The sequence below is a fragment of the Onychomys torridus genome, chromosome 11, assembly GCF_903995425.1.
Source record: "Onychomys torridus chromosome 11, mOncTor1.1, whole genome shotgun sequence".
NCBI classification, from domain to species: domain Eukaryota; kingdom Metazoa; phylum Chordata; class Mammalia; order Rodentia; family Cricetidae; genus Onychomys; species Onychomys torridus.
In genome coordinates this window covers 16722145-16746558 of record NC_050453.1, presented here as the reverse complement: position 1 = coordinate 16746558, position 24414 = coordinate 16722145, and the positions used below count along the sequence as shown (strand labels likewise).

The 24414-nt window shown below is 50.0% G+C and overlaps 1 protein-coding gene across 2 annotated transcripts in view; it reads left to right on the top strand.

Moving 5' to 3' along the window:
- The window catches only part of Kif26b (kinesin family member 26B), a 426094-nt gene extending 403292 nt beyond the window's left edge, over positions 1-22802 (top strand). For both annotated transcript variants that reach the window (XM_036202104.1, XM_036202105.1), the window contains 4 exons: positions 645-4053; positions 14461-14663; positions 15151-15301; positions 18376-22802. In XM_036202104.1, the coding sequence (XP_036057997.1) occupies positions 645-4053; positions 14461-14663; positions 15151-15301; positions 18376-18524 (3912 nt within the window). In that variant the 3' untranslated portion in view covers positions 18525-22802. The remainder of the gene's footprint in view (positions 1-644; positions 4054-14460; positions 14664-15150; positions 15302-18375) is intronic.
- The last annotated feature ends 1612 nt before the right edge of the window (positions 22803-24414 follow it).

The following is a 24414-nucleotide window of genomic DNA, read 5'->3' as shown; positions in this document are numbered from 1 at the left end:
GTCTCCATGGTCCTACATAGGTGAGGACCGCATCCAGTGAGCTGGCTCCAGAGAGGATGGTTAACGCCTCACTCATGTGGCTCTATGACCACTGCATGCCCCAAAGCTGTCAGGCTGTGGGTTCTCATGTTAATCTTCTGGAGGCTGCATTGTGCTGCGTTGATAGATATCGGTGGTAGGTTCACTTCCTTGGGCAGAAGCTAAGCCAACACAGCAGGAAAATGGCATGAATGTTTGAAAAAAAAAAAAAAGTATGGGCCAACTAGTGATGCTTGGGGCTTTCTCCTTCCCTCTCCTTTGTATACTCCTTTTATATATCTAAAAGGCAAGACTTCATGGTCAGTGTTCTGAGGCAGGGGAATAGCTTTGAGGAAGTCAGGTGGGGCCTGGACAGGTCACCACCTTTCCCAAGCAGACTAAAATTCACCAGTGTACAAATGGGGGCTATCTGTGCACCCAGACCCATGGAATGGGACTGGGAAGTATCCCGGCACAGCCCAGTAAATCCTAGCCCCTCGACAGGCTGACTTTCAAGAGCCTGAGGCCCGTCAGCAGCTTGCACCTGCCATATGACACGGGCTCCTTAGGAGGGAGGGCAGCCTCAAAAGAACTCCCCATTAACCATTCTCTCGCCCACATTGCAGTACACATCAAGCTCCTCTGGGGGAGAAAGCTCCTGTGAGGAGGGCAGAATGCGCAGGCCCACCCAGCTGAGACCCTTTCATGCCCGGGCTTCCGTGGATCCTGAATTCCCTCTTGCCCCACTGTCCAGCGATCCTGATTACTCCTCCAGCAGTGAGCAGTCCTGCGACACCGTCATCTACATCGGGCCCAACGGCACAGCCTTGTCTGACAAGGAGCTTACTGACAATGAGGGCCCCCCAGACTTTGTGCCCATCGTACCAGCCTTACAGAAGACCAGAGGTGACAGCCGCCCTGCAGAGGCAGCAGAGGCGGCAGCCAACAAGTCGGAAAGGGACTGTCTGAAGTGCAATACGTTTGCTGAGCTGCAAGAGAGACTGGACTGCATTGATGGCAGCGAAGAGCCCAACAAGTTTCCCTTTGAAGAGCTGCCCATCCAGTTGGGGCCGGAGCAGGCAGGTAGATGTGTCTCCTTAAGTCAAGCAGGGCCAGATACACTCTCTGAGTCTGACAAGGAAGACAATGGGTCAGACAATAGCCAGTTGACCTCCGACAGGGAAAGCACCGAGCTTCCAGCCTCCAAGGTGCAGCCGAATCGGTCTCCTGTGCCTACCGTGACACGCAGTGGTAGCCCCAGCCCCGCCTCACCTCGGAGCATCCCAGGCAGCAGCAGCCAGCACAGTACCTCCCAGCTCACACAGAGCCCCAGTCTCCAGAGCAGCCGGGAGAGTCTGAACTCATGTGGCTTTGTGGAGGGCAAGCCCAGACCCATGGGCTCCCCACGGCTAGGCATTGCCAGCCTGTCCAAGACCTCAGAGTACAAACCTCCCAGCTCTCCCTCTCAGAGGTGCAAAGTCTACACCCAGAAGGGTGTCCTGCCTTCCTCTGCTCCACCTCCTTCCCTGAGCAAAGACTCTGGCATGGTCTCCAGTGAGTCCTTGCTTCAGCCCGATGTGCGTACTCCCCCAGTTGGAATGAGTCCCCAGGTTTTGAAGAAATCCATGTCTGCTGGGAGTGAAGGGTTTCCCGGAACCCTGGCTGAAGATGAGCACCAGGAAGGTCCTCCCGCAGACTCCAAGAAGGAGGTGCTAAGCACCACAATGGTGACTGTGCAGCAGCCACTGGAACTGAATGGGGAGGATGAGCTGGTGTTTACATTGGTGGAGGAGCTGACCATCAGCGGGGTGCTTGACAGCGGCCGCCCTACCAGCATCATCAGCTTCAATAGTGACTGCTCCGTGCAGGCCCTGGCCTCGGGCTCCCGGCCCGTCAGCATCATTAGCAGCATCAGCGAAGACCTGGAATGTTACTCCAGCATGGCACCCGTCTCTGAGGTGAGCATCACACAGTTCCTGCCACTCCCCAAGCTGGGCCTGGATGAGAAGGCTCGGGAAGCAAGCAGCCGGCGCTCTTCCATCAGTTCCTGGCTGAGTGAGATGAGTGCGGGCAGTGACGGCGAGCAGTCATGCCACAGCTTCATCGCGCAGACATGCTTCGGACATGGGGAAGCCATGGCAGAACCCCCGGCCTCGGAGTTTGTCAACGCCATCCAGAACACCGCCGTGGTATGCCAAGAGAAGCCCGAGGTGGGCCCTGACAATCTGCTCATCTTGTCGGAGGTTGGGGAAGAATCAGTCAACAAAGCCACTCCCATCAAAGGCTGCAAAATCTCCACCCTGGGCAAGGCCATGGTCACCATCTCCAACGCAGCCAACCTGAGCAGCTGCGAAGGTTACATCCCCATGAAGACCAACATCACGGTTTACCCCTGCATTGCCATGAGCCCCCGAAATGTGCAAGAGCCTGAGTCCTCCGCTGCCACCCCAAAGGCAGCCCCCAAAACAGCCCAGTCCCAGGGGAGCAAGGAGGCCAATGCAAGGAGAGAGATGAAATTTGAGGACCCCTGGTTAAAACGAGAAGAAGAGGTGAAAAAGGACGCTTACCCTAGTGAGGAAGGGGTGAGGTGCGAGACCGTCCCAAGCTCCCTGATGGCTGAAGGTAAGTCAGACCAGGAGCAGAATGGCAGGCCCAGCTCAGGTGACAGGCTGAGCAGCAGCAGTGGAGAGGCACCTGCCTTTCAGGTGACTGACAGCATTAGGAGAGTTGTGGATGGCTGTGAGATGGCCCTGCCCGGCTTGGTGACCCAGAGTCCCATACATTCCACCAAAAATCTGAAGTCAAGCAGCCTCCCAAGGGCATTTCAGAAAGCCGACAGGCATGAGGTGCTGGATAGCTTCTACCATTGTCTGGCGGACAGCAATGGCTTCAGCGGGGCACTGGGCATGCAGTCCTCGAAGACAACCCTGGAGAAGAAGGTAGCTTCACCCAAGCATTGCGTCCTGGCACGGCCCAAAGGGACACCACCTCTACCTCCTGTCCGCAAATCTAGCTTGGACCAGAAGAACAGGGCCAGTCCTCAACACAGCGGCAGCAGCAGCAGCACCAGCAGCCCCCTGAACCAGCCAGCTACCTTCTTGGCTTGCTTCCCTGATGAGTCCAACAGCAAAACTAAGGATGCCAGTAGCAGCAGTAAGCTCTTCAGCGCCAAGCTGGAGCAGCTGGCCAGCAGAACCAACTCCCTTGGCAGGACAACAGTCAGCCACTATGAATGCTTGTCCCTGGAAAGGGCGGAAAGCCTGTCGTCCGTGAGCTCCCGCATGCATGCCGGCAAAGACAGCACCATGCCTCGCACCGGCAGGAGCCTGGGTCGCAGCACAGGGGCCTCACCACCCAGCTGTGGCATCACCCAGTCTGCAGGGACCTCTCCCAAGGCCAGCCAGTCTAAGATCTCCGCGGTAAGCAAGCTCCTGCTGGCCAGTCCCAAATCCCGCAGCCTGTCCACCTCGACCACCAAAACCCTCAGCTTCTCCACCAAGTCCCTGCCACAGTCTGTGGGCCAGAGCTCCAACCTGCCACCCAGCGGGAAGCACATGTCCTGGTCCACCCAGTCCCTCAGCAGAAGCCGGGGCTCTGGGCTGGCTTCCAAACTGCCCCTGCGAGCTGTCAACGGGCGCATTTCGGAGCTGCTGCAGGGCAGTGCCGGCCCGAGGGGCGCACAGCTGCGGGCAGAGGCAGAGGAGCGCAGTGGAGCTCCCACGGAGGACAAGCCTGCAGCCGCCCACCTGCTGCCCTCACCCTACAGCAAGATCACCCCTCCCCGGAAGCCTCACCGCTGCAGCAGCGGGCACGGTAGTGACAACAGCAGTGTCCTGAGCGGGGAGCTGCCACCTGCCATGGGGAAGACGGCCTTGTTCTACCACAGCGGTGGCAGCAGCGGTTATGAGAGCATGATAAGGGACAGCGAGGCCACCGGCAGCGCATCCTCGGCCCAGGACTCCATGAGCGAGAACAGCAGCTCCGTTGGAGGGAGGTGCAGGAGCCTCAAGACCCCAAAGAAGCGCTCCAATTCAGGTAGGTACCGGGCATGGGCTGGGAGGACAGAGGCATCAGGCTTCCGGGACCTCATCTCCCTTATTATGCCGCCATGAGGGGCGGTCCAAGCACTGGAACTGGAGTCCTGTGTTCCCTTTCCTCAGTGCCCTGTCGCCTGAAGCCTTGACTAAGGACATAATCCCCAGAGACTCTCCTGAAGGCCTGGGTGCATGGGGATGCTAGCCATGGGCATTCATCCTTGCTTGCTCTGCCTGCTCTCACCTCTGCCTTCACATGTGTGTATTTCTAGTCAAAGGCTGAGAATACTGCTGTCCAGAGCGTTCTGAAGGATCAATCAGATCCCCTGCCCTTCTGACTAGTAGCTACAGAAGCCTGTATGTGGGGCTGATAGAAATCCCCCTCATGGACATGGGGCACTGTGGAAGTGGGATGGCAGAGGGCTTTTCTCCATTCCCACCCCAAACACACTGGTGACTGTTGTAGACACTAAATAGCCACAGGTCTCCTACAGTGCCTCTCCCTAAGTGTTAGGCAATATATGCCCATGCTCTGTGCTGCCCGCCCGCTTGTAGGGGACTCTTTGCCATCTCCAGAAATCTGCCGTCAGAAGGTACCTCACATCTGAGCTACTGATGTGTTCCTTGGAGTTAGAGGTGGACATGTGATAGTAAGTTATCCTCGGCGAAGAGAAGACCAAGGTCAGAGCTGGTGGCCCAGGTACCATGGAGTCCATGAGTTCAAAGGACAGTCAGGAGGGATGGACAGAGACCAAGGCAAGGTACCAAGAATAATTTAGTTATCACGAGAAACTATCTGAAACCATCCATTCTTCACTAGATGCTAAAGAAATTGTCCCTATCAGTTCCTTCGTGCAGGAACTTCTGATTATTTTTCTTAATGAAACAAAATCATTTGCTATGTACACTTCTGAACCTCTGTTAAATGAGGACAGCAGGGAATAACGTCCTTATGTCTGTCCTGCCTGTTCGCTGTCCTGTATGCCCTGCCAGGCTCTGCAGTCGAGAGCTTTCTAGATCCTTTGCCCAGCCAGAATTGAGAGATGGGGTGACAGAAATGGTCCATGGGCTTTCACTCCCAGCCATGAGATTGGTTTACCTGTTTCCGGCCAGCCCGAACCCCGAGCTCTGCAAGGGACCAGTCCACACAAGGGCTGAGATCAATGCCCATCATAAACCATTTGTCTTTCTGGGATCAAAGAATTCACTCTCAACAGACAATGTGGGCTTGTGGGTTCCCATCACCATATGCCATGACGTAGAGAGGCCCGTCCGTCCGTCCGTCCAGCCCATCGTAGATCACAGCACAAGGCATCAGTGGGGATACCTCATTCTGGGCAGGCTCAGGCACTGTCATGGCTGCTGCCCCTGTGGTATCTGCATTTCTAGCTCTGTGTTTCGGAGTCTGCTGTGCTCAGACTGAACTCTGATTTCATCTCCGTCTCAGGCTTTGCAGAAGACCCCCATGTAAGATGAGGTGACAAGTGCTTGGTGCAATAAGGCAGCAGCTGTGGCCTGTCCCTGGGGGCAGGGGCCCCGAAATGCACTGGTATTAGTTACCAGAAATAACAAAATATTTATGTACACCAGTCTTCATGGAAAGTAAATATGCTAGCCTTCCTAGTACTTGATTGACAGACACTGTTATTACCGCTCACTCAGTGTTGGTCTTCAGAGCCTGGAGAACAGTGTAAGGTTTGCTTCAAGGCTCACCTGTGTTTCCCTGGTAGAGTGTGTTTCTGTTTCCTAATTTAGTGTGTTGCTACCCTGCTACTTTATTCTTCCACTGTCTTCAACTTCCTAGTCAAGGCTTCTTGATATATTCATTTATTTATATTTATGGTTTGGCTGATACCAGAGTGAAGCAGGGCAGCAAATGAACGAACTAGGAAAGGAAGTAAGGTGTACAGAACAGCTCAGAGAGAGGCAGTGGGCTCCGCACTCGTGTCCTTGCTCAGGGCCAGCTCCCATCATAACTGGTGCCCTCTGAGGGACTCCTCTTGGAAGGCTATTGAAGGAAAATGGTGTGCCATGAAAATGCCAGGGAAGGTGCTGGCAATGGGATTTAATACGGAGTGTCCCAAGCATTATACCTCCGTGCTCAGCCACCGTAGATGGGGGGCTCGGTGATGGATACTGCAGGGAAGATATGCTCATTTCAGGTTAGGTGACCTTGTCTGGCTTATTTATGATTATTATTAAGAGAAATGCTGGCCGTCAGATGTGATGAACATAAATCACAAACAACTTCTTTAAGAGAAGCCAGAAGACTCCTCACAGGAGATTCCTGACTAGATGGCCAGTCCTCGGTCACAGGACGTGTCTGGGCTTTAGAATTCCAAAGGAGGCAATTATCTTTTATCTGTGATCGCTTTTGCTTTGGAGAATTGTGATGATTTAGTTGCTTTCTTCCTGAAAAAGAATTATACTTGCAGTGCTGGGAAATAACCCTAAGCTCTCTGATTCCTGTGTGATGTATACGTAGCAGTAGAATTCATCACTACTAGTAGAATGTCACCACCATTCAGGCCCCTTCCTGGAGATCCATGCTGGTGAACAGCACGTGAGACTGGGTTTACAGCATGGTGTGTTGAAAAGATTAAACTTGGGGTCATTGGCTATGCGACTTTTAATTAGCCTTTCTGGGCCTCCATTTTCTTATGTACAAGGAAAATAGTGGGTTTGATAAATATTGGCTGTGGTCTTTCTGGTGTTCACAATATTATTATAAAACTAAAAAAATAATAGTATGATACCTTTCCAGGGGAAAACCCTAGGTTAATGACCTTCATTTTTAGTTATTGTGTTAGACAGTTATATATATATATATATAAACTGATGCCTGGGATGATCATCGTAAAAAGGAGAGGGGCTTATTTTATCTCCTGGCTTCAGTCATGATCAGCTGACCTTCTGGGCTTGGGGCCAGTGGTGAGGCAGCACACCCAGCAGGGAGTAGATGGTGGAGCACTGGTGCTTGGGAGTGAAAAAGAGAGAAAAGCTGGGTTCCCATAATTCCATTCACAGTCATGTCCCCAGCCACCCAAGACCTCCTACTACATCCCACCTCCCAAATGTTCTACCCCTTCTTAATAGTGTCACTCCAAACACCCGTGGGACACCTGGCTGCCTCTGGGACACCTGTGATCTAAACTATGGCAGTTGATGGCCACTTATCAGGCAGGGTCTATTCTCCCAGACAGAGCTGGTGATAGGGGTGGATGGGCAGCCTCATGGAGTTTAAGACAACTATGAGAAGTGTGAAATACTCGGGGAGAGGAGAAATATCATAAAAGAGAGCAGCAAACAGAGACATACTGCCGTGTGCTGGGCCCATACTGCAGACCAGCATGGGAAGGAAGCTTTTAGCCATTGGCAAGATCCTGCCCATCAAAGCACCTGAAGGTGGCTGTGGGGGAAGGCCCGTCTTGCAGGATTCTGATTCTTACACAGACAGCGTGGAGGGCTTTGGGGGCTGAGAAAAATCTACCCTGAGAGCCCAGGTTTGGAGCAGCAAGTGCATCACCCACTTGCTGCAACATAGTGGGGTCCATTCAAGGGGGACATTCTTAATGAGCATAGTGAGAGCCTAGAAAATGTAAACCCAGGTGACATTACCCCTTGACATGTGGGAAATGCAATAAGAACACACAGATACATTCTATGTAGCTCCATGGAACTATACTAAAAGCACACAGTGTAGCGTAGTCAGCAATAGAGTCATTATAAACTCTCAAGAGGAACTTGGGTGAGTGGATTTCCATTGATTTTTTCACAGTTCCTAGCCAGCCTTCTGTGGTAGACAACACAAAACTGTGTAGCCTCAAGCTCTGAGTTAGAGTGAAGATAACCTGACCCAGTGGGGATCAGTGTCTGACCAGCCAGTTAGGCATTTAAATTGCTAACAGGATGTATTCGTCACTGCACCAGCCAATCCCCGATTCTAACCCCACCACATCCCTCTGGATCACACTTCACTCTCTTGGGTCCCCTTTATTTCATCACCTGACAACATCCACAACACCCTCCTGCCTTCTCTTTCTTGCTTAACTTCTGTTAGCTTGAAGAAGTCTGACAATTGACAGGGACCTTGTCAGAAGGAAGTTCGTCCCACTGCAGGAGGCCTGGCCTGTCACCACCAGCATCCAGAAAACTCGGGGTAGGAGAGGCTGCCTGGAGAGAAGTCATCCAGGGGAAGCATATTGGTTTTAAGCTTACACCCCTGCCCTAGGCCAACCTAGCCATGAGCTTCTCTGCAAGACCTGCTTGGTATCCAACACTGAGAAAGTGCAGGATGCCACTGGGTACAACTGATTGATTTCTTGATTGGTCGTTAGTTGTGGTGGGCAGTATAGCTCTAAAATGTGGCTCATGTTTCTTATCTAGGTCTTTAATACATATTGTTCTATTGGTGATAAGTGTTTTAAACATCGAGGCTAGTCTAGTCTGTGAGATTTTTTTGTTGTTTGTTTGTTTGGTTGGTTGATTGGTTTTTTGTTATGTGTAAACATTGACATTTGATAGGCCAGTCCTGTGGGTTACCATTTGCTGCCTATCATGAATTGAGCCCTGGGAATATCGGGTCCATTTCTCAGCACTGCACATGTGTCTGTGACTAAGGACCCTTGATGAACTGGGAGCACCCCAGGTTGGCTCTGCTACTCACTTGGTTCCCCAGTGTGTGACCTGATTTTATTTTAATGAGATTAAGAAACACAGTGACTGGAGGCATGATGGGAATGGAGGATGGGAGCTGAAGTTTGCCAGAGTGTTTCTAAAAGACTCAACCCAGATACAGAAGAGAAGGGCCAGGGTGGGAGAACCTCTTCACAGAAGAGAAGGGCCAGGGTGAGGAACCTCTTCACAGAAGAGAAGGGCCAGGGTGAGAGAACCTCTTCACAGAAGAGAAGGGCCAGGTGAGGAACCTCTTCACAGAAGAGAAGGGCCAGGTGAGGAACCTCTTCACAGAAGAGAAGGGCCAGGGTGAGAGAACCTCTTCACAGAAGAGAAGGGCCAGGTGAGGAACCTTTTCACAGAAGAGAAGGGCCAGGTGAGGAACCTCTTCATAGAAGAGAAAGGCCAGGTGAGGAACCTCTTCACAGAAGAGAAGGGCCAGGTGAGGAACCTCTTCACAGAAGAGAAGGGCCAGGGTGGGGAACCTCTTCACAGAAGAGAAGGGCCAGGTGAGGAACCTCTTCACAGAAGAGAAGGGCCAGGTGAGGAACCTCTTCACAGAAGAGAAGGGCCAGGTGAGGAACCTCTTCACAGAAGAGAAGGGCCAGGTGGGGAACCTCTTCACAGAAGAGAAGGGCCAGGGTGAGAGAACCTCTTCACAGAAGAGAAGGGCCAGGTGAGGAACCTCTTCACAGAAGAGAAAGGCCAGGGTGAGGGAACCTTTTTGAATGATCAGGAGAAGAAAGAAAGATGAGCTTCCTAAGACACTGGAAGCCCCTTAGAGTAGGGCCTGGAGGTGATGGAGGTCCCTGGAGGTGACAGAGCAGGTGATGTCAGGGCCTTGAGTTCAGAGTGGGAGTCACAGAGCATGTGAAGTGGGCCAGCCTGTGCCAGGAGGGAACTGGGTAGGCCCTGGAAAACCTCTGCCTCTCCATCCAGATCAGTGGTTCTCAACCTTCCTAATACTGCAACCCTTGAATGTTGTTCCTCACGTTGTGGTGACCCCCCAACCAAAAATATATATAAAACCATATATTATTTCATTGCTATTTCATAACTATAATTTTGCTACTGTTATGAATCATAATGTAAATATCTGTGTTTTCAGATGGTCTTAAGTGATCCCTGTGAAAGTGTCATTTGAACCCCCAAGGGATTGTGACCCACAGTTTGAGAACCACTGATCTAGAGGATTGACAACTTTGGTCTTTGGTCAAAACCTTGTAACAGTCATGATCCTCAATCATCCAGGAGGTCTTGGCTCTCCATGATGGGCAGGACTGTAACACTGACTTGTGCTACCATTCCTTCATGGATGTGGCTCTTTCCCGTGTCGGTACACTGCAGTTCTAGGGTCTGAACCCCAACCTTGTTTACATTCTGTTGCTGTGATAAACACCATGATCAAAAGCAAGTTGAGGAGGAAAGGAGTTTAATTCAGCCTCAGCTTACTTCTTTGTCACAGTACATCTTTGAGGAAAGTCAGGCAGGAAGTCCAAGCAGGAACCTGGAGTCAGGAGCCATGGAGGAAAGCTGCTTACTGGCTCATGATCATCCAACTTTCTTATACAGCCCAAGACCACCTGCCCAGGGAATGGTACCTCCTACAGTGGGCTGAGCGACATCAATCAACAATCAAGACAATGCCCCCCCCCCAAAAAAAAGGCATGGCTATAGTCCAATCTGATCTTGGAAGTCCCTCAATTGAGACTTCCTTGTGCCAGGTGACTCTTGGTCTTATCAAGTTGACAAAAACACAACCAGGAGAAAGACACAGACAGAAAATGCACAAGGGGAGCCATGCATGCTGGTGAGTTGCTTGGACAGGAGTTTGGAAAGGAACAAAGGTGTACTCTCCAGGGACGGGTTGAGGATTCAACCATCAGAATGCCCACAATCCCTATACTTGACCATGTGCTAGCTGGTGAAGAGGCAGCGTGCAGTGGGACACTTTCGGACTTCTACTTAGCTGGGGTTTTCTACTTCTCATGGCTATCTGTTGTTGATACTACCCCAGATCCCACCAGCAACCTGGAAGGAAGTCATTAGGGAAGAAATCAAGTTCAGCAAAAGCTGGAAATACCATCGTCTGAGGTGGATATGGTAAACCATAAGGAAAATCCCAGAAATCTTATGTATGTGTGGTCCAGCAGAGACCCTGTGCCCAGGCTTCTCCCATGATGGCATGGAACATCAAAGTCTCACTTGTGGTGCCCTTGTGAATGATGGAGGGCATGGCCTCTGCCACTGATGTTCCAGGAACTGGTTTCACAGGAATGTGTGAGTTAAATGATGGAAATTTCATCTGCTGGGATTGGGATCATTTGTTACACAGAAGTAGCTAACTAATACACCCTCCCACTACATGACTTTGCTCAGCTCTGCCTCTATTCCTCTGCTGACAATGTTCAAGGCTGTCTGAGGGCACCTAGCTCTGCTCAGATGCTAATGGGCACCCTCCTCCACATTCTACCACTGACTTCCCCCATAAAGAGGCAGGTGAGGAAAAGGTCTGACTGTGCAAGTTATCATGTAGATGTGAAATGTTCCCCCATTGGCTTGTGCATTTAAAGACTTGGTTCCCAGCTGGTAAAGGTGTTTTGGGAGATTCTTTAGGAGGAAGTGGGTGATTAGGAGATGGCCTAATTTCCATCAGGGCACCCCCTGCCTCTTGGTCATTGAGATGAATCAGCTGCCTCACATTCCTGCCACCATAGACAGAAGCCACTTCACCACTGCGTCTCCCGCACCGTGATGGACCCAAGCATGTATCCTGGACCAGAAACCAAAAGAAAGCCCCCCTTCTTAAATCGCTTCTGTCAGGAAAAATAATGAATGCAACAGCTTTATCAAAGTGGGTAAAATGAAGAGGGGTGACTTTAGGGGTATCTACCACCTGCAAGAACTGCCTATGGGCCCCATCTTCACCTTATGTCCTCTTGGACACCCCTGCTTCACTCTATGGGCCAGTCAGAGCTGTGCCTCCTCCTGCCTTTCTGGTGTTCAACCCTGCTCAACTTCAGGGCTCCTGATTTACAGAGGCTGGAGCTGAGGAACGGAGTAACAGGACAGATCGCTGGGAGTCAACTGGCTTGATTGGGTTTTCAAAGACCATTATCTCATCTATTCCCATATAAAGGTGTTGGACCCTAAGAGACAGACATTTGCTTTGCCCCTAAGGTTGATGTTTCTTGGTCTCCTAGATCACACACAGCCTGCACTTTATTGAAGAATGGGGACAGGGATAGAGAAGGGTGTGTGTGTGTGTGTGTGTGTGTGTGTGTGTGTGTGTGTGTGTGTGTGAGAGAGAGAGAGAGAGAGAGAGAGAGAGAGAGAGAGACAGAGAGAGAGAGAGAGAGACAGAGAGAGAGACAGAGACAGAGAGAGACAGAGAGGGGGGAGTCTGGAGAGGAGAATAGAAAGGAATCCTCATTGAGAGTGTAATATAAGTACATGTGTGCCCGATCACACTAGGTAAAGATGAGTAAGGGCTGTGCAAGATAAAGAGGCTCTAGTGTACAGAGGGTGTTTCTTAGAAAGTGTTCACTATGTTCACTGTACCAAGTGTCCCTCTATGTGTCCTGAGAGGGAGTGAAGGGGGAACATCCACACCCCCAGCTCCTTAGCACAGGGACAGACAGTTGGTGAAGAGGCAGCCCTGGACCTTGGCCTCCTTCATCTGTGTTGAAGAATCTTGGCCCCTTCTCTCTGAGGTCTAAGACTGTAATTTGCACCTTCTTTGGTAGTCTTGGCTCTTTCACCGTTGCAGACAGGAATGGTTTCTTGGGCTGCAGAGATGGCTCAGCAGTTAAAAGCATGTGATGTTCTTATAGAAGACCTGGGTTCAACTCCAAGTCTTAGCTGTTACAAATAGTGTTCCAAAAACATGGGCACAGGTGTCTCTTTCATGGGCGTATGTCACTCTCTATGAAGACATACCTAGAAGTGGGATGGCTAGACAATAGAGTAGATCTATTTTTCAGGCTATTCCTTACTGTTCCCCACAATGGCTATCTTAATTTACATTCCCACAAACAATGTGTGAGAGTCCCTTTTAATTTACATCCTCACCACATTGCTTTTTTTCCTAATAACAATCTAATAAATTTAACCTAATGAAATTTAAATCATTTACTATTCCTAGTGTGCATTTGTGCATAGATGTGTACATGTATATGTCACAGTTCACATGTGGAGGGCAGAGGATAACTTTGTGGAGTCTGTTCTCTTGGGGAATTGAACTCATGTTCCAAGCTTGTACAGACGGTACCTTTACCCTCAAGCTACCTCACCACCCTCCGGAGTGATTCTGATTAGGATAAAAAATCATACTCCATGTAATTTTGTATGTGTTTCCTTGGTGACTGATGAGACTAAGCATTTTCCTATATTTATTGGCCATTTAGAGTTTGTATTTTGAGACACACCAAGGGCACTTCCCCCAGTGACCTAACTTCCTGCCACTAGGACCAACCTCCTCAAAATGGTTCTGTCACTTCCTGAAAATGGTCCTGTCACCCCCCTGAAAGTGCCACAAGCCAGCAACCAATTAATGACTATTAATACATGGCCTTCATATATATGTATGAAGTAAAATTCTGGGTCTAGGGAGGTAGCTTACATAATTAAGTGCTTGCCACATAAGTATGAGGACTTGTGTTCAATCCCCAGAGCCTACATTAAGGAGAAAAATGAATAAAGGAAAGAAAGAAGGAAGGGAGGATTGGAGGGAGAGAGAGAGGATGGAAGGAAGGAAGGAAGGAAGGAAGGAAGGAAGGAGGGAGGGAGGGAGGGAGGGAAGGAAGGAAGGAAGGAAGGAAGGAAGGAAGGAAGGAAGGAAGGAAGGAAGGAAGAGGAGAGAAAATAAAGGTCAGATGTTTGTAATCTCAGTGCTGTGGTCCCAGAGATAAGTGGATCACTGGGGCTTGTTGGCTGGCTGGCCTAGTCTACTCGGCAAGTTCCGTGCCAATGAGATGCCCTGTCTCAAAAAACCAAGAATGACCCCTGGCTACCACACACCTGTCCACATGTGCATGAGCACCCGTACCAGCGCTTCCCACAGGAAGAAAATACTAAGGTATCAGGAAGACTACCTGCCATCTTGGTAACTGTCTCATCTCATGCGGGAATCAAATGAGCTGCTTTGCCAGCATCTGCCAAGATTAGGCTTGTCTATAGGGGAAAAATCCATCAGTGATGGCAGAGCACTCTCCTGCTGTGTGCAAGGCCAGAGGTTCCATCCCCAGCCCCTCCCTGCTCCACAGAGGAAGATGATTGATAGAGGGTACAGCCTGTGTTCTTCCTCACAGAGTAGAAGGCTTCTTGGATTGGTTGGGACATTCATCATTTGCAGTGGTCTTCCAGGAACAGTCCCAAACACTAGGACATGGTTCCCCTAGCAGAGATACTGCTAACTTCATCAGAACACCCGGCCCTTCTGGGGTTGTGCCAGCCTGGCTCCTCTCCTTGCCTGCATACTCTTCAATGCTGGGAGTGCTTGGTGGCTGGTTGCTCTAAAGGTCAAGCAAGGATCTTGCTCTTCTTTGGATGAAGCAAATGATGAGTTAAGAGGCCAAAGGGGTAGTGGGAGGCTGGAGGGTTTCAAACACGGCTCCAAAGCTGATGGCAGATGTCATCCATTATGACTGCAGCTGATGAGGGATGTTCATCAAGACCCTGTGCTCTCTCTATGTTCAAGTTCACCGGCATCTCCTGTGGCTTCTTCTTGTCTTAGGTTCTCAGAGGCGGAGGCTCATTCCGGCATTGTCCCTCGATACTCCCTCACCTGTGAGAAAAACTACCAGCAGCACAGGGGTCCGCTGGGTGGACGGCCCCCTGAGGAGCACCCAGAGGGGGCTTGGGGAACCTTTTGAGATTAAAGTCTATGAAATTGATGATGTGGAGCGCCTGCAGCGACGAAGAGGAGGCACCAGCAAGGTGAGGCCACTTCCTCCTCAAGGGTCACAGTTCCCCACAGGTCCTACACTAAAGAATAGAACCTCAGGAGGACCTCCCCAGGCTCAGTGTGGGCAATGGGTGGTGACGGGGGATTGTGGTCCCAGCCACAGATTTTGATAGGTGCTGTGTGCTCCTTTTCTGAAACACCTTAAGAGCCAGGGAGGTGGGGGCTGATGGGCTGAGGGAATTTTCTGGTTTCTTCTTTTGAGGTTTGACATTCTAGTGCAGACCAACACTTTGAGAGGCCGTGTGCCTTCTAGGTTAGAAGAGTCTTCAGTATTCTCCCGGGAGTTGGGCGGCTTGTCTGTCGAGGTCACAGGGATCTCTGCCGTACTTCTGGGAAGCTGGGCTCTTGTTATCAGCCTCTCACAGTCCTTCCTTCTGGAGGGGACTGCGGGGCTGAGCCAGAGCAGAAGGCCCTCTGCTGTTCTCCCTCTCCACTGCCCACCTCTTCCTCTGCGTGCAGGAGGTCATGTGTTTCAACGCCAAGCTGAAAATCCTGGAGCATCGGCAGCAGAGAATCGCTGAGGTCCGAGCCAAGTATGAGTGGCTGATGAAAGAGCTGGAAGCGACCAAACAGTACCTCATGCTGGACCCCAACAAGTGGCTGCGTGAATGTAAGGCCCACTGATGCTTGTCCATCCTTGCTGCCACTGTGGCCCCCAGGAACACAGTCTAAGGAGCCTCACCAGGACGGCAGCCACATGGACCATCTGCATCTGAGGCATGGGGCCCAGGGGATGGAAATGTCCTGCAGAGCAGCAATCCCGTCAGCCTAGGGCAACAGCAGGCTAGTGAGAATTCCTCAAGAGATGCCTTCTCTTTGAGGGTCTCAGTTCAAAGCATCCCAAAGTGAAATTTGTTATCTCCCCTACACTTGGGAGAAGAACACCCACAGGAAGACTCCTAAGCCACAGACTTACAGGGTTTATCGAGCCTAAAATGGACCAGAATTGTAGATCTCTTGACAGACTAGACTGTGACACCCTCAAACTGCTCCCAGGGGCCGTGAGAGTCCAAGGACCAGCCCTGGAGTTATTAAGCCAAAGCCCAAGTGATATTAGCCACCTGATAACTCTTCACAATGCAACTGTTCCTTTTGAGAGAGAGACTGCATCGTCTCTAATTTCTGTGTACCTAGCCCTTCCATTTACTGTAAAATAAGGCTTAACTTTGCCCTGGCTATTGCACTGATACGGGACCAATCCTGGAAGACTATGTCGATGGCTAAAATATATCAGCAGCATTATGAATACTCTCCCCCCCAGTGAGGAACTTCACAGGTAGAGCCTAGCAGCTTAGATTTGTGTCCCAAGGAGCTGGTTTAAAAACAGTGAAAATGACACCAGTGTACAGAAGGGCCAGGATCTACCAGCTCCTGACTGTGCCCACTGACTGTAATAACCCACCATCATACTCTTTCTTGGTAGCTCAGAGGGCAGAGGATCCTACTATTTTGAGTTGCATCTGTGGCTTTGCTTAAGATCCCATAGACCTGGTTTAGATACTGTGTTTTTGTTTTTGTTTTTTGCTACATACTGACTGTGTGACTTTGGGTGAGGTGTTTGACTCTCTGGGTCTTGGTTTCCTTAGTGTGAAAAAGAACAGTGGCCGTGCCTGTCTCCCAGGGTGGTTCTAGGCCCGGATGAGTTCTTATGCTGCAGAGCCCAGAGGAGGAGCTCAGTGTCTGGTGGCAACAGTTATCCCACAGTTTAGTCAACTAGATACTCCTGGCAGTGGAAACTTCAAGGCCTGCTTCCGTGGTCCCTGGTTAATTCTTTGGTTGGGGATTTGGACAAAGGCACAACCCACCCGTGTCTTCATCTCAGGTGGGATGAGATGAACACAGGAATAAGGACATGGGCTGAAATGTGACTGGGACATGAACACACAGCCCGATGCCTCTTTCTCCTCCTCTGCTCCCATTTGCTTCTCCCATGGGCCCCTGGGTCCTTCCTGATCACAGGGGCTCCCCTCAGGCAGCACCCTCATTTCACCATCTCTTAGAATTTTATTTTTCAAGAACCACTTATACCCAAGGTAGGCTTGAAAATGATCTTCATTTTCCAAACTCATTTTTTTTTTCTGGGATGTGTATCAGCTTACATATCCGTACACATGGGCCTCAGATGGTTGGAGGGGGCAATTGCTCTCTTCCTGCCTTGGTACATGTCAAGAGTCAGTAATTTTTTTTTTTTTTTTGATGCTGAGAAAAACTATGGCTAGAAGGTTACATGAAAGAGGAAGATGCAGATTTTTTTTAGATAAATTTAAAACAGGAATGAGAAAAAAAAAATCAAGGAGGTGGTGTGCTGATGTTCCCTGATGGGTAGCAGGCCGTGCTAGAATGGCCATGTGCTGGGGCCCTCCTCTGGCTTAGCTTTTCCTCCTGCTGCCTCTTTACGGTGGGGCCTGAGATATTGCCTGATGTGCTTATGGTAGGCTGGGGTTCTGACTTCACTATACCAGGCTGAGATGCAGGGGCCCTGGGTCTGTTTCTAGCCGCAGTCCTTATTAGCAATACAACCTTGAAGAAGGACCCTCTCTGACTAGATGGACGGCTGCCCTGTAAAGAGCACTCCATTCCATTACAGCCCCCCCCCCCATGTTTCTGTAGCAGGTTTGCACATTCACCTCATATGTATTTTCATTCTTGTCGGTACCTCAAGGCAGACAGGAGAAGCGGGGTAGGAGCCCTATCACCTCCTCCACTTGTGCTGTTGTTTAGGAAATAATGCCAGCTGAGGTGACATTGCCCAGCTGGGAATCCAATGTCAAGTCCCTGCCAGGCCACCCACACCTGTTAGTTGCTGTCCACAGTGCACTCCTTATGTGGCCCCGTTGTAGTAACCCTAGAACTGGGACCAGGCTGTCTACCACTCGTCCAAGCCATAATGAGACAAAGAACCCCAGACCTCTACCCCTCAGGAAAGGAATGTGCAAAGACCTTTGGTGCTATGGGCCTGAACCCAATGCAAGACATCATGGTGATATGTCTCAACTTGTCTTTTGAGCCCAAAAGGATTTTAATTATTAATACACATAGTTTCAACATCATATCTACCCTCTAGGGACCTGTGAGTGAGACTGGGTTAGGTGATGGTTCATGCTGACCATCTCAGCTCTCAGAAGGAAAAGACAGGGAGACTAGAAGATTAATCCTGCTTCAGCTACACAGAGACTTAGAGGCCAGCCTTTGTTGCATGAGACCCTGTCTAAGAAACAAAAACAAACCAACCAACAAAAAGAGGCAGTCAGGATTCCCAGCCTGAGGGGCAGCAACACGTAGCACAGGAACAGGAACCTGCTCTTTCTAGGGAGGTGGGCTATGCATGTCACTCAGGTGACATCACTCCTGAAAGGCAGACTCCTGCTGCCACAGCCCCCAAGAGCTGCTTGCCTTGGTTAACAGAGTAGTAGAGTGGGGACCTCATGAATCTGTGTTGGGGGCAGCTGGGGCAAGCATGGGAAGCATCTAGACCACCTCCCCACTCCTCAGAACTGCCTCCAAATGTTATGGAGCTAGAAACCATAATGGGGTGTGTGTGCCTATCCCCAGTGGATGCTGAAGGCCAGGCAGGAGGGGATATCCATGTTGTACTACTCAGGGGACCTTAGCACAGAGGAGGTGAGGGAGTGCGCCCTTCCATCAAGTAGCTTTCCCATCCCCAAGAGCTGTTTTGTCTTTCAGTTGACTTGGAGCAAGTCCTGCAGCTGGATTCCCTGGAGTACCTGGAAGCACTGGAGGGCGTGACAGAGCGCCTGGAGAGCCGCGTCAACTTCTGCAAGGCCCATCTCATGATGATCACCTGCTTTGACGTCACCTCCAGGCGCCGATAAGGGCCGGTGGGCTCCAAGGCATCAGTCCCTCGCTCCCTAGGACCTCAGCAGGACACCACCCTCCCAGGCAACACTCAAGACACGAGGATGAGGATGAAGGTTGGTGGCAAGTCTGGAGTGAGCGAGGAGCGGAAAGGCAATGTTTCCTTTGTTTTCTGTGGGGAAGAAGGGTAAAGACACCAACATGTGGAAGGCAGAAATGATGGGAAAACCCGTGGGACTGAGAAAGCACTTTGAGGAACCTTGAAGAACTCTGTACATAAGGACCGCTAGCAAAGAGACTCGGACCTTGCGGTTGTGAGAAAGGGGAGGGTGACGCGGGATTGCCATTGAAAGCCAAACACCAACAAGACGACCCAGAATGATGGATTAAGTGCCTTGCAAATCTTTATGATTATCTAAACATTTGTGTTCGTACTTTCTTGTGTCCGGATGGTGCTAGTCAAGAAGAAATCAACAAAACCGGAAACTCAACCCAGTTTTGGAAATGTATTTGCCGCTTGTTTTCTCTTGGTTCAGACTTGCTGTCTGTCCCTCCAAAGTTGTGTTTGTGGTGGTATTGCCTAATCAGTATTGCAGCTGAATAAATGTTAACTGTCTTTCATGGTTATCCTGGGAAGGGCACTCAAAACATGGAAACTGCATTGGCATGAGCCTGTGTGTTTCCCAGGGAGGTTTAGAAGGGCAAGGAACAGGAGATGCCACCTTCCATGAGCAGCAGGTCAGCCAACAGCTCCAGGGTGGAGCATGGAATGGGTGCACATGAGCTTTAGTGATAAGGAGGGATGTCTTTAAGGGGGAGGGGTCTGGGTGACCCGGGCCCCTGTTCTTGTTTGTTTCATGTGTTTGCAGCCCTCAGAACAAGTTCATGTTCCTTTCTGGTCCAAAGCCTGTGGATGGAAAGCTTGAACAACTTCAGCAGAGTCCTGTTTCTTTATCTCCATGTTCTGTGGTGTTATTGATGCAGGGTGGAGGTTGGCTGTGTTGGGGCGCTCTTGGGCCTACGCAGGTTCCAACTTGACATCCATTTAGAAACAGGAAGCTTGGGGTTGAGGTTGCGTAGATTTCTGTCGCCCCAGGTCCTGTCCACTACTAGCAAGGGGTCAGCTCTCACCTGTCCTAAAGCCTCTGGAGCTTGTCCCTGCAGCCTTGGTGTCCTGAGGCAGAGAGAGGAATCACATCCCTAAATTCCAGAGCCCTGGTTATGCAGGACAGAGCCAGATGAATGGGGAGACCTAGATCTTGCCCCTTCTCTAAAACTGAGGATTTTATCCTCAAATTACTCCCCTCCCTTCAGGGTTGTTGGACCATGTTAGGGTTATAGGGCTGAGGCATGGAATGGTCAGGCATTGGCTGGCCACAGGCTGCTGGAACAACCAAGTATCCCAGGAAAACCAAGAAGTCTCCTCTCTCTCAGAGTGTATGCAGCCGGCCTGTGCATATACATGCTCAGGGTTTTGGAAAGAGGACTCAGCATCCTCGCCCCTCCTCCCTCCCCCACTAACTAACTCCTCGATCCCAGATGCTCCTCAAAGTGAAAGAACTTTGGATTTCTGCATCAGTTCTCTCTCTGGACACATGTATCCCAGCACAGCATAGTATGTGGCCAGCAGAACTCACCACACAGGAGCTGAAGTCATGTGAGCGCCATGACACTTGATCTTTTACCCAGAACAGGGCATAGATGAGACTACCAGCTTGACTGTTCTAGAGGTCAGCCCTGTGGACCAAAAGCCAGCCTCATGGGTCACAGGTTCTGCTTTGCACATTCCTAAGAGTTGATTCTTATGAAAGGTATCCCAAGCTGCTGGTTGGATGGTCTAAGTTCTGGAATAGTCCATGCCCCACTCTGTGCATCCCACAGCTTTACCAAGTATGTCTCCTGGGGAAGCAGGGCCTCCACAGCTCTTCCTCAGCTCCTCCCCCAGTGCCATTCTGCAGGAGTCCTGGGCTCAGGGCCCACCTCGGCCTCATAACACATGTATGCATGGGTCTGCTTAAGAGCAATGTTCCTGGAAGCTTCTGATCCCCCATAGGGATGCCAATACTATGAACATCTGTTTTGATTGCTGGCTTGAAATATATTTCTGTTTTGTTTTGTTTTCTTTTGTTTCTCATGAAAGGCTTTGGTGTGGAAAAGTTTTAAAAAGTGAGCATGCCTAGATTTCTTTTCCCTGCTTGAGAGCAAATTCATTTGATTAGTCATCTCTGAGCTTGGCTTTGGTCCCTGCTGCCTTTTCCCTTATCCCTGAGGTCATCAGGCCCCAGTGACTACTTTAGCAGGCCACCAACAGAGCCCAGGGCCTTTGCTGGAGTGAGACTCTGCTGCCTCATCCATACAGAGCAGACCCTCGGTCAGCAGGTTCTTTTGGGAGAGTGCCCCTCATATGGAGAGTGGCCCTCAGCTGCCTCCCATGGACATCTGTTTGCATGTATTCCAAAGAACTTCATGTTATAGCATCAATGGTTTGGCAATGGTACTAGGGTGACTTTACCAAGCCAGGTAGGCCACATCCACGTGGCAGGGCATCCCAGGGGGTCCAATGGGCTGTGGTGCCGGGAACTCTTGGTGTGAAATAGTGTGGATCTCTTGCTCGTTCTCATATACTGGCCCTCTCCAAAGTAAGCTGTAAACATCTTATCCTGCCATACTGCATTATCTTCACTGATAACTAGTGGAGAAGTCGTGCATCCCACGATGCACCTGTTCCCTGCTCTGCCTATGCGCTGCCGGTGGAAATACAAAGAAGTAGTCCTAACAGCAGAGGACAATGCCAGTGTTCGGTGGCTCCAGGTTTGCTTTGGAGAAAAAAAGAGACAAAGAGATATCAAGGACCTGGCTTCTACTTCACACCTGTCCGTAGAAGGGCTGGACTTGTTTCTTTGACGTTAATATTTAGGTACACATGACTTACTTAAATTCTGTCCATTCACCCCAACTCTAGCCCAGCTTCAAAGAATTCAATGTGAGGTTGAATTATTTGCAGCCAAGTAAAACTGAAAAAAAAAAAAAAAATCTGAGACAAGGGGTACCATTCCTCCTGGAGGAAACCCTTAGTTCATTTCACCTGGGGGTAGGAGGAGAGGTGTTGCTGCTCCCAGGGAGCCTGCCTTTGCTTTGTCTTGGCTTTCAATACCCACCTGAGAGCTGAAGGCTTTGATCTTCTCCTTGAACCCTCCTGGATACCCCAGGAAGCTGTTTCTCACTTTCATCTCTGCAGAGTAGAAACTGGCTGGCACTTGTGGTTTCAACTCCAATTGCTGTTCTGAACATGGGGGACAAAAGATGCAAATGCAGAGGTGGGTCCCCTAGTGACACACCAATGACCTGAGCAATGACCTCAGAGCAGGAGAAGGGCTCTTGAGCTAGAGACTGGGGTAAGGACCACCATACAGCCCCAGGAAAGAGGCGGGGGTGGGCAGCAGAAATGTTCATCGGGCAGGAACCAGGTGCCATTCATCGGTCACGAATCAGCCTTAAGCGTGGGGTCTGGTGTCCAGGAAGGACACTCATGCTGTGCAGGGAGGTGCTTCAAAAGGACCTACATGTTTGGGGGTGTGCTTGCTGCAAGGATTTCCATTCAGGCTTTAAGCAAGAAAAGCATCTGCCACGTGGGTGTGGATCTCATATCCCTGGGGTACAGGCACTTTTTCCGGCCTTCAGACTCTCATGCTCCTCATTAATTTGAGCTCATTCATAAGCCTTCCTAATAGATTGGTATTTCGAACCTGCTGTCTGCCCTTGACTTCCCGATTGAGAAGGTGAGGTTGGCGAGAGTCCACAGTTTGCACGGTGCAATCATGGCCTTTGCTGATCTGTAATTGAGCCCGAAGTCAATGTTTTTTTTGGGGGGGTTCCTTATTCCACCAAGAATTCTAGTCTGTAAAAGAAATTACTAAAAACGAGTTCCTTCCAAAATTGAAAACAGATTTCCTGAATGTTGTTCTTTCCTTGGACATAATGCAAAAACATTGCCTCCCTTTTAGGGTGGTTTATCTTTGAAACCCAAAGCTGGGGCCCATTAGAAACAGGTTGAAAATCCTGTGTTCTAGGAGCTGATGCTGACAAAGCCATCCACTGTCATTGTCCCCGGAGCAACCCTGCCACTGCCTAGCAGCGTGGCCCAGCTTTCCACATGGAAAGAGGTGTCCTCAGTGCTAACACACGTGTGGCAGCACCACAGTGGGAGAGGCCAGCTGGCTTGCTGTTCTCTGTGCCAAGCTGAATTGCTGAGGGCAAGATTGGTGAATGGGTCTACTTTTTTTTTTTTTTTTTAAGTGATAGAAACACAGCGTTCTTTTACATTACATGGAGTACCACTCTCCTCTTCTGAACAATATCTGTAACCACTTTACAATATTACAAAGCTATTTGAAAAAAGAAATGCATACATTGTATCCTTTAGCCATCTTCATGGTATGTCATACAGAGCATGCTTTGAAATGACAAATTCTGCATTATTTCCATAAGAATAAAAGTAGAATTCTAACCCAAGAAACTCTGTTAAATCCAATATATCCTCTCAAAAAAAGGGTGTTTTTTTTTTTTTTTTGAAAATTCCAACAAGTTATTTTATCCATCCCTGAACAAACACATTCTATTTTTGGGGTGGACCTATGCAAAACCTGAGGTGATGTCACAGTATTGGACAGAGTGTGGCCCTGTGGGTAGGTCCAAGCCTAATATTCTCCACATACAGCAATTTCTGGTGTCACGGTTGTGGAAGTGAGCGTTCCGATCCCGGAACTACGCATTTGTTTTAGTACACTTAGAATGACCTTCCCTGAAGGGATCTTCCTGTCTCTGTTCTCCACACTGCCAGCCTCCCACACTGCCAGCCTCCCACACTGCCAGGCTGATTTACGGAGACATTATCATGGATTTGTAGCCTCAGAATGTTGTCCTGTAGTACTGCTTGCGTTTCTGGATCTATTTATGCCCTCCACATGTTCTGAGTTGAAATGTGTTCTTGCTCAGTCTGTGTTCGTCTTTGTCTTCTGTTTTCTTTACTCCAGCAAAGTCTATTAGCAGAGACGTGGGCCCGGGATGGGAGGATGGACACGGACAGGGGTGGGATCTCCTCCTCCAAGTGCAGAGCTTTGCTTGGCTGTCATTCTAGTAGGCAGCCAAAGGGACTGAGACAAAGTTCTTCCTTTCAAGTTGGCATGGTGATGAAGTTGAAAAGCAGTCCCATGGGCCTCGGTAGCAGAGGATCCAGCCTCCTCCAACTGGGTCTCCTCACAGCCACTGAGGACAGTGCTGACAGTATTAAGTTCTACTCATCCCCAAGATACCCAAGACGTCCTCACCTTGGATAGATGTTGTAGCTATCTATTTGTTAAAGAAACCAAAGCACTTTAGTGAGTCTTACAACCCGTAATACTTATGGCATGTGTCCCCTTGCTGGATCTCTGAGAGGCAGAGAGGGCTTGGGTCAGTAGTCTCATTTGAGAGGCAGCTAGAACTGGAGGAAAAAGCCTGGAGCTAGGAGGCAGAGAGCCAGGACCACATCTGCTGCCATCACTAGCTATAAACCTTAGGTGGGCTGCTGGGCCTCGGGTCCCCCTGTAGACAGTTTGTGGGAGTCATAAAAACTGCCCTCCTGGGATAGTAGAAAAGGAAAGGGACGGTGTAATTGATGGGACATGGTTTGAAGAAATTAGAAGCTCTCTCCAGAGCGGGGAGGATCATATATAGATGAAGAAACCAACATCAGTAGCCACTGACTGGCCCGGTTCACAGAAGGGCCTCAAAGCAGACCTGGGACATGAGCCCAGGCACCTGGGCTCTCTCTGTTAGACCACCTTGCACCCAGAGTGTGTACCTGAACACATGCTGCTCCTCTGTGCCAGTCTGTGTACATCTGTGAGTGTGTCTGTACAGAGGGTG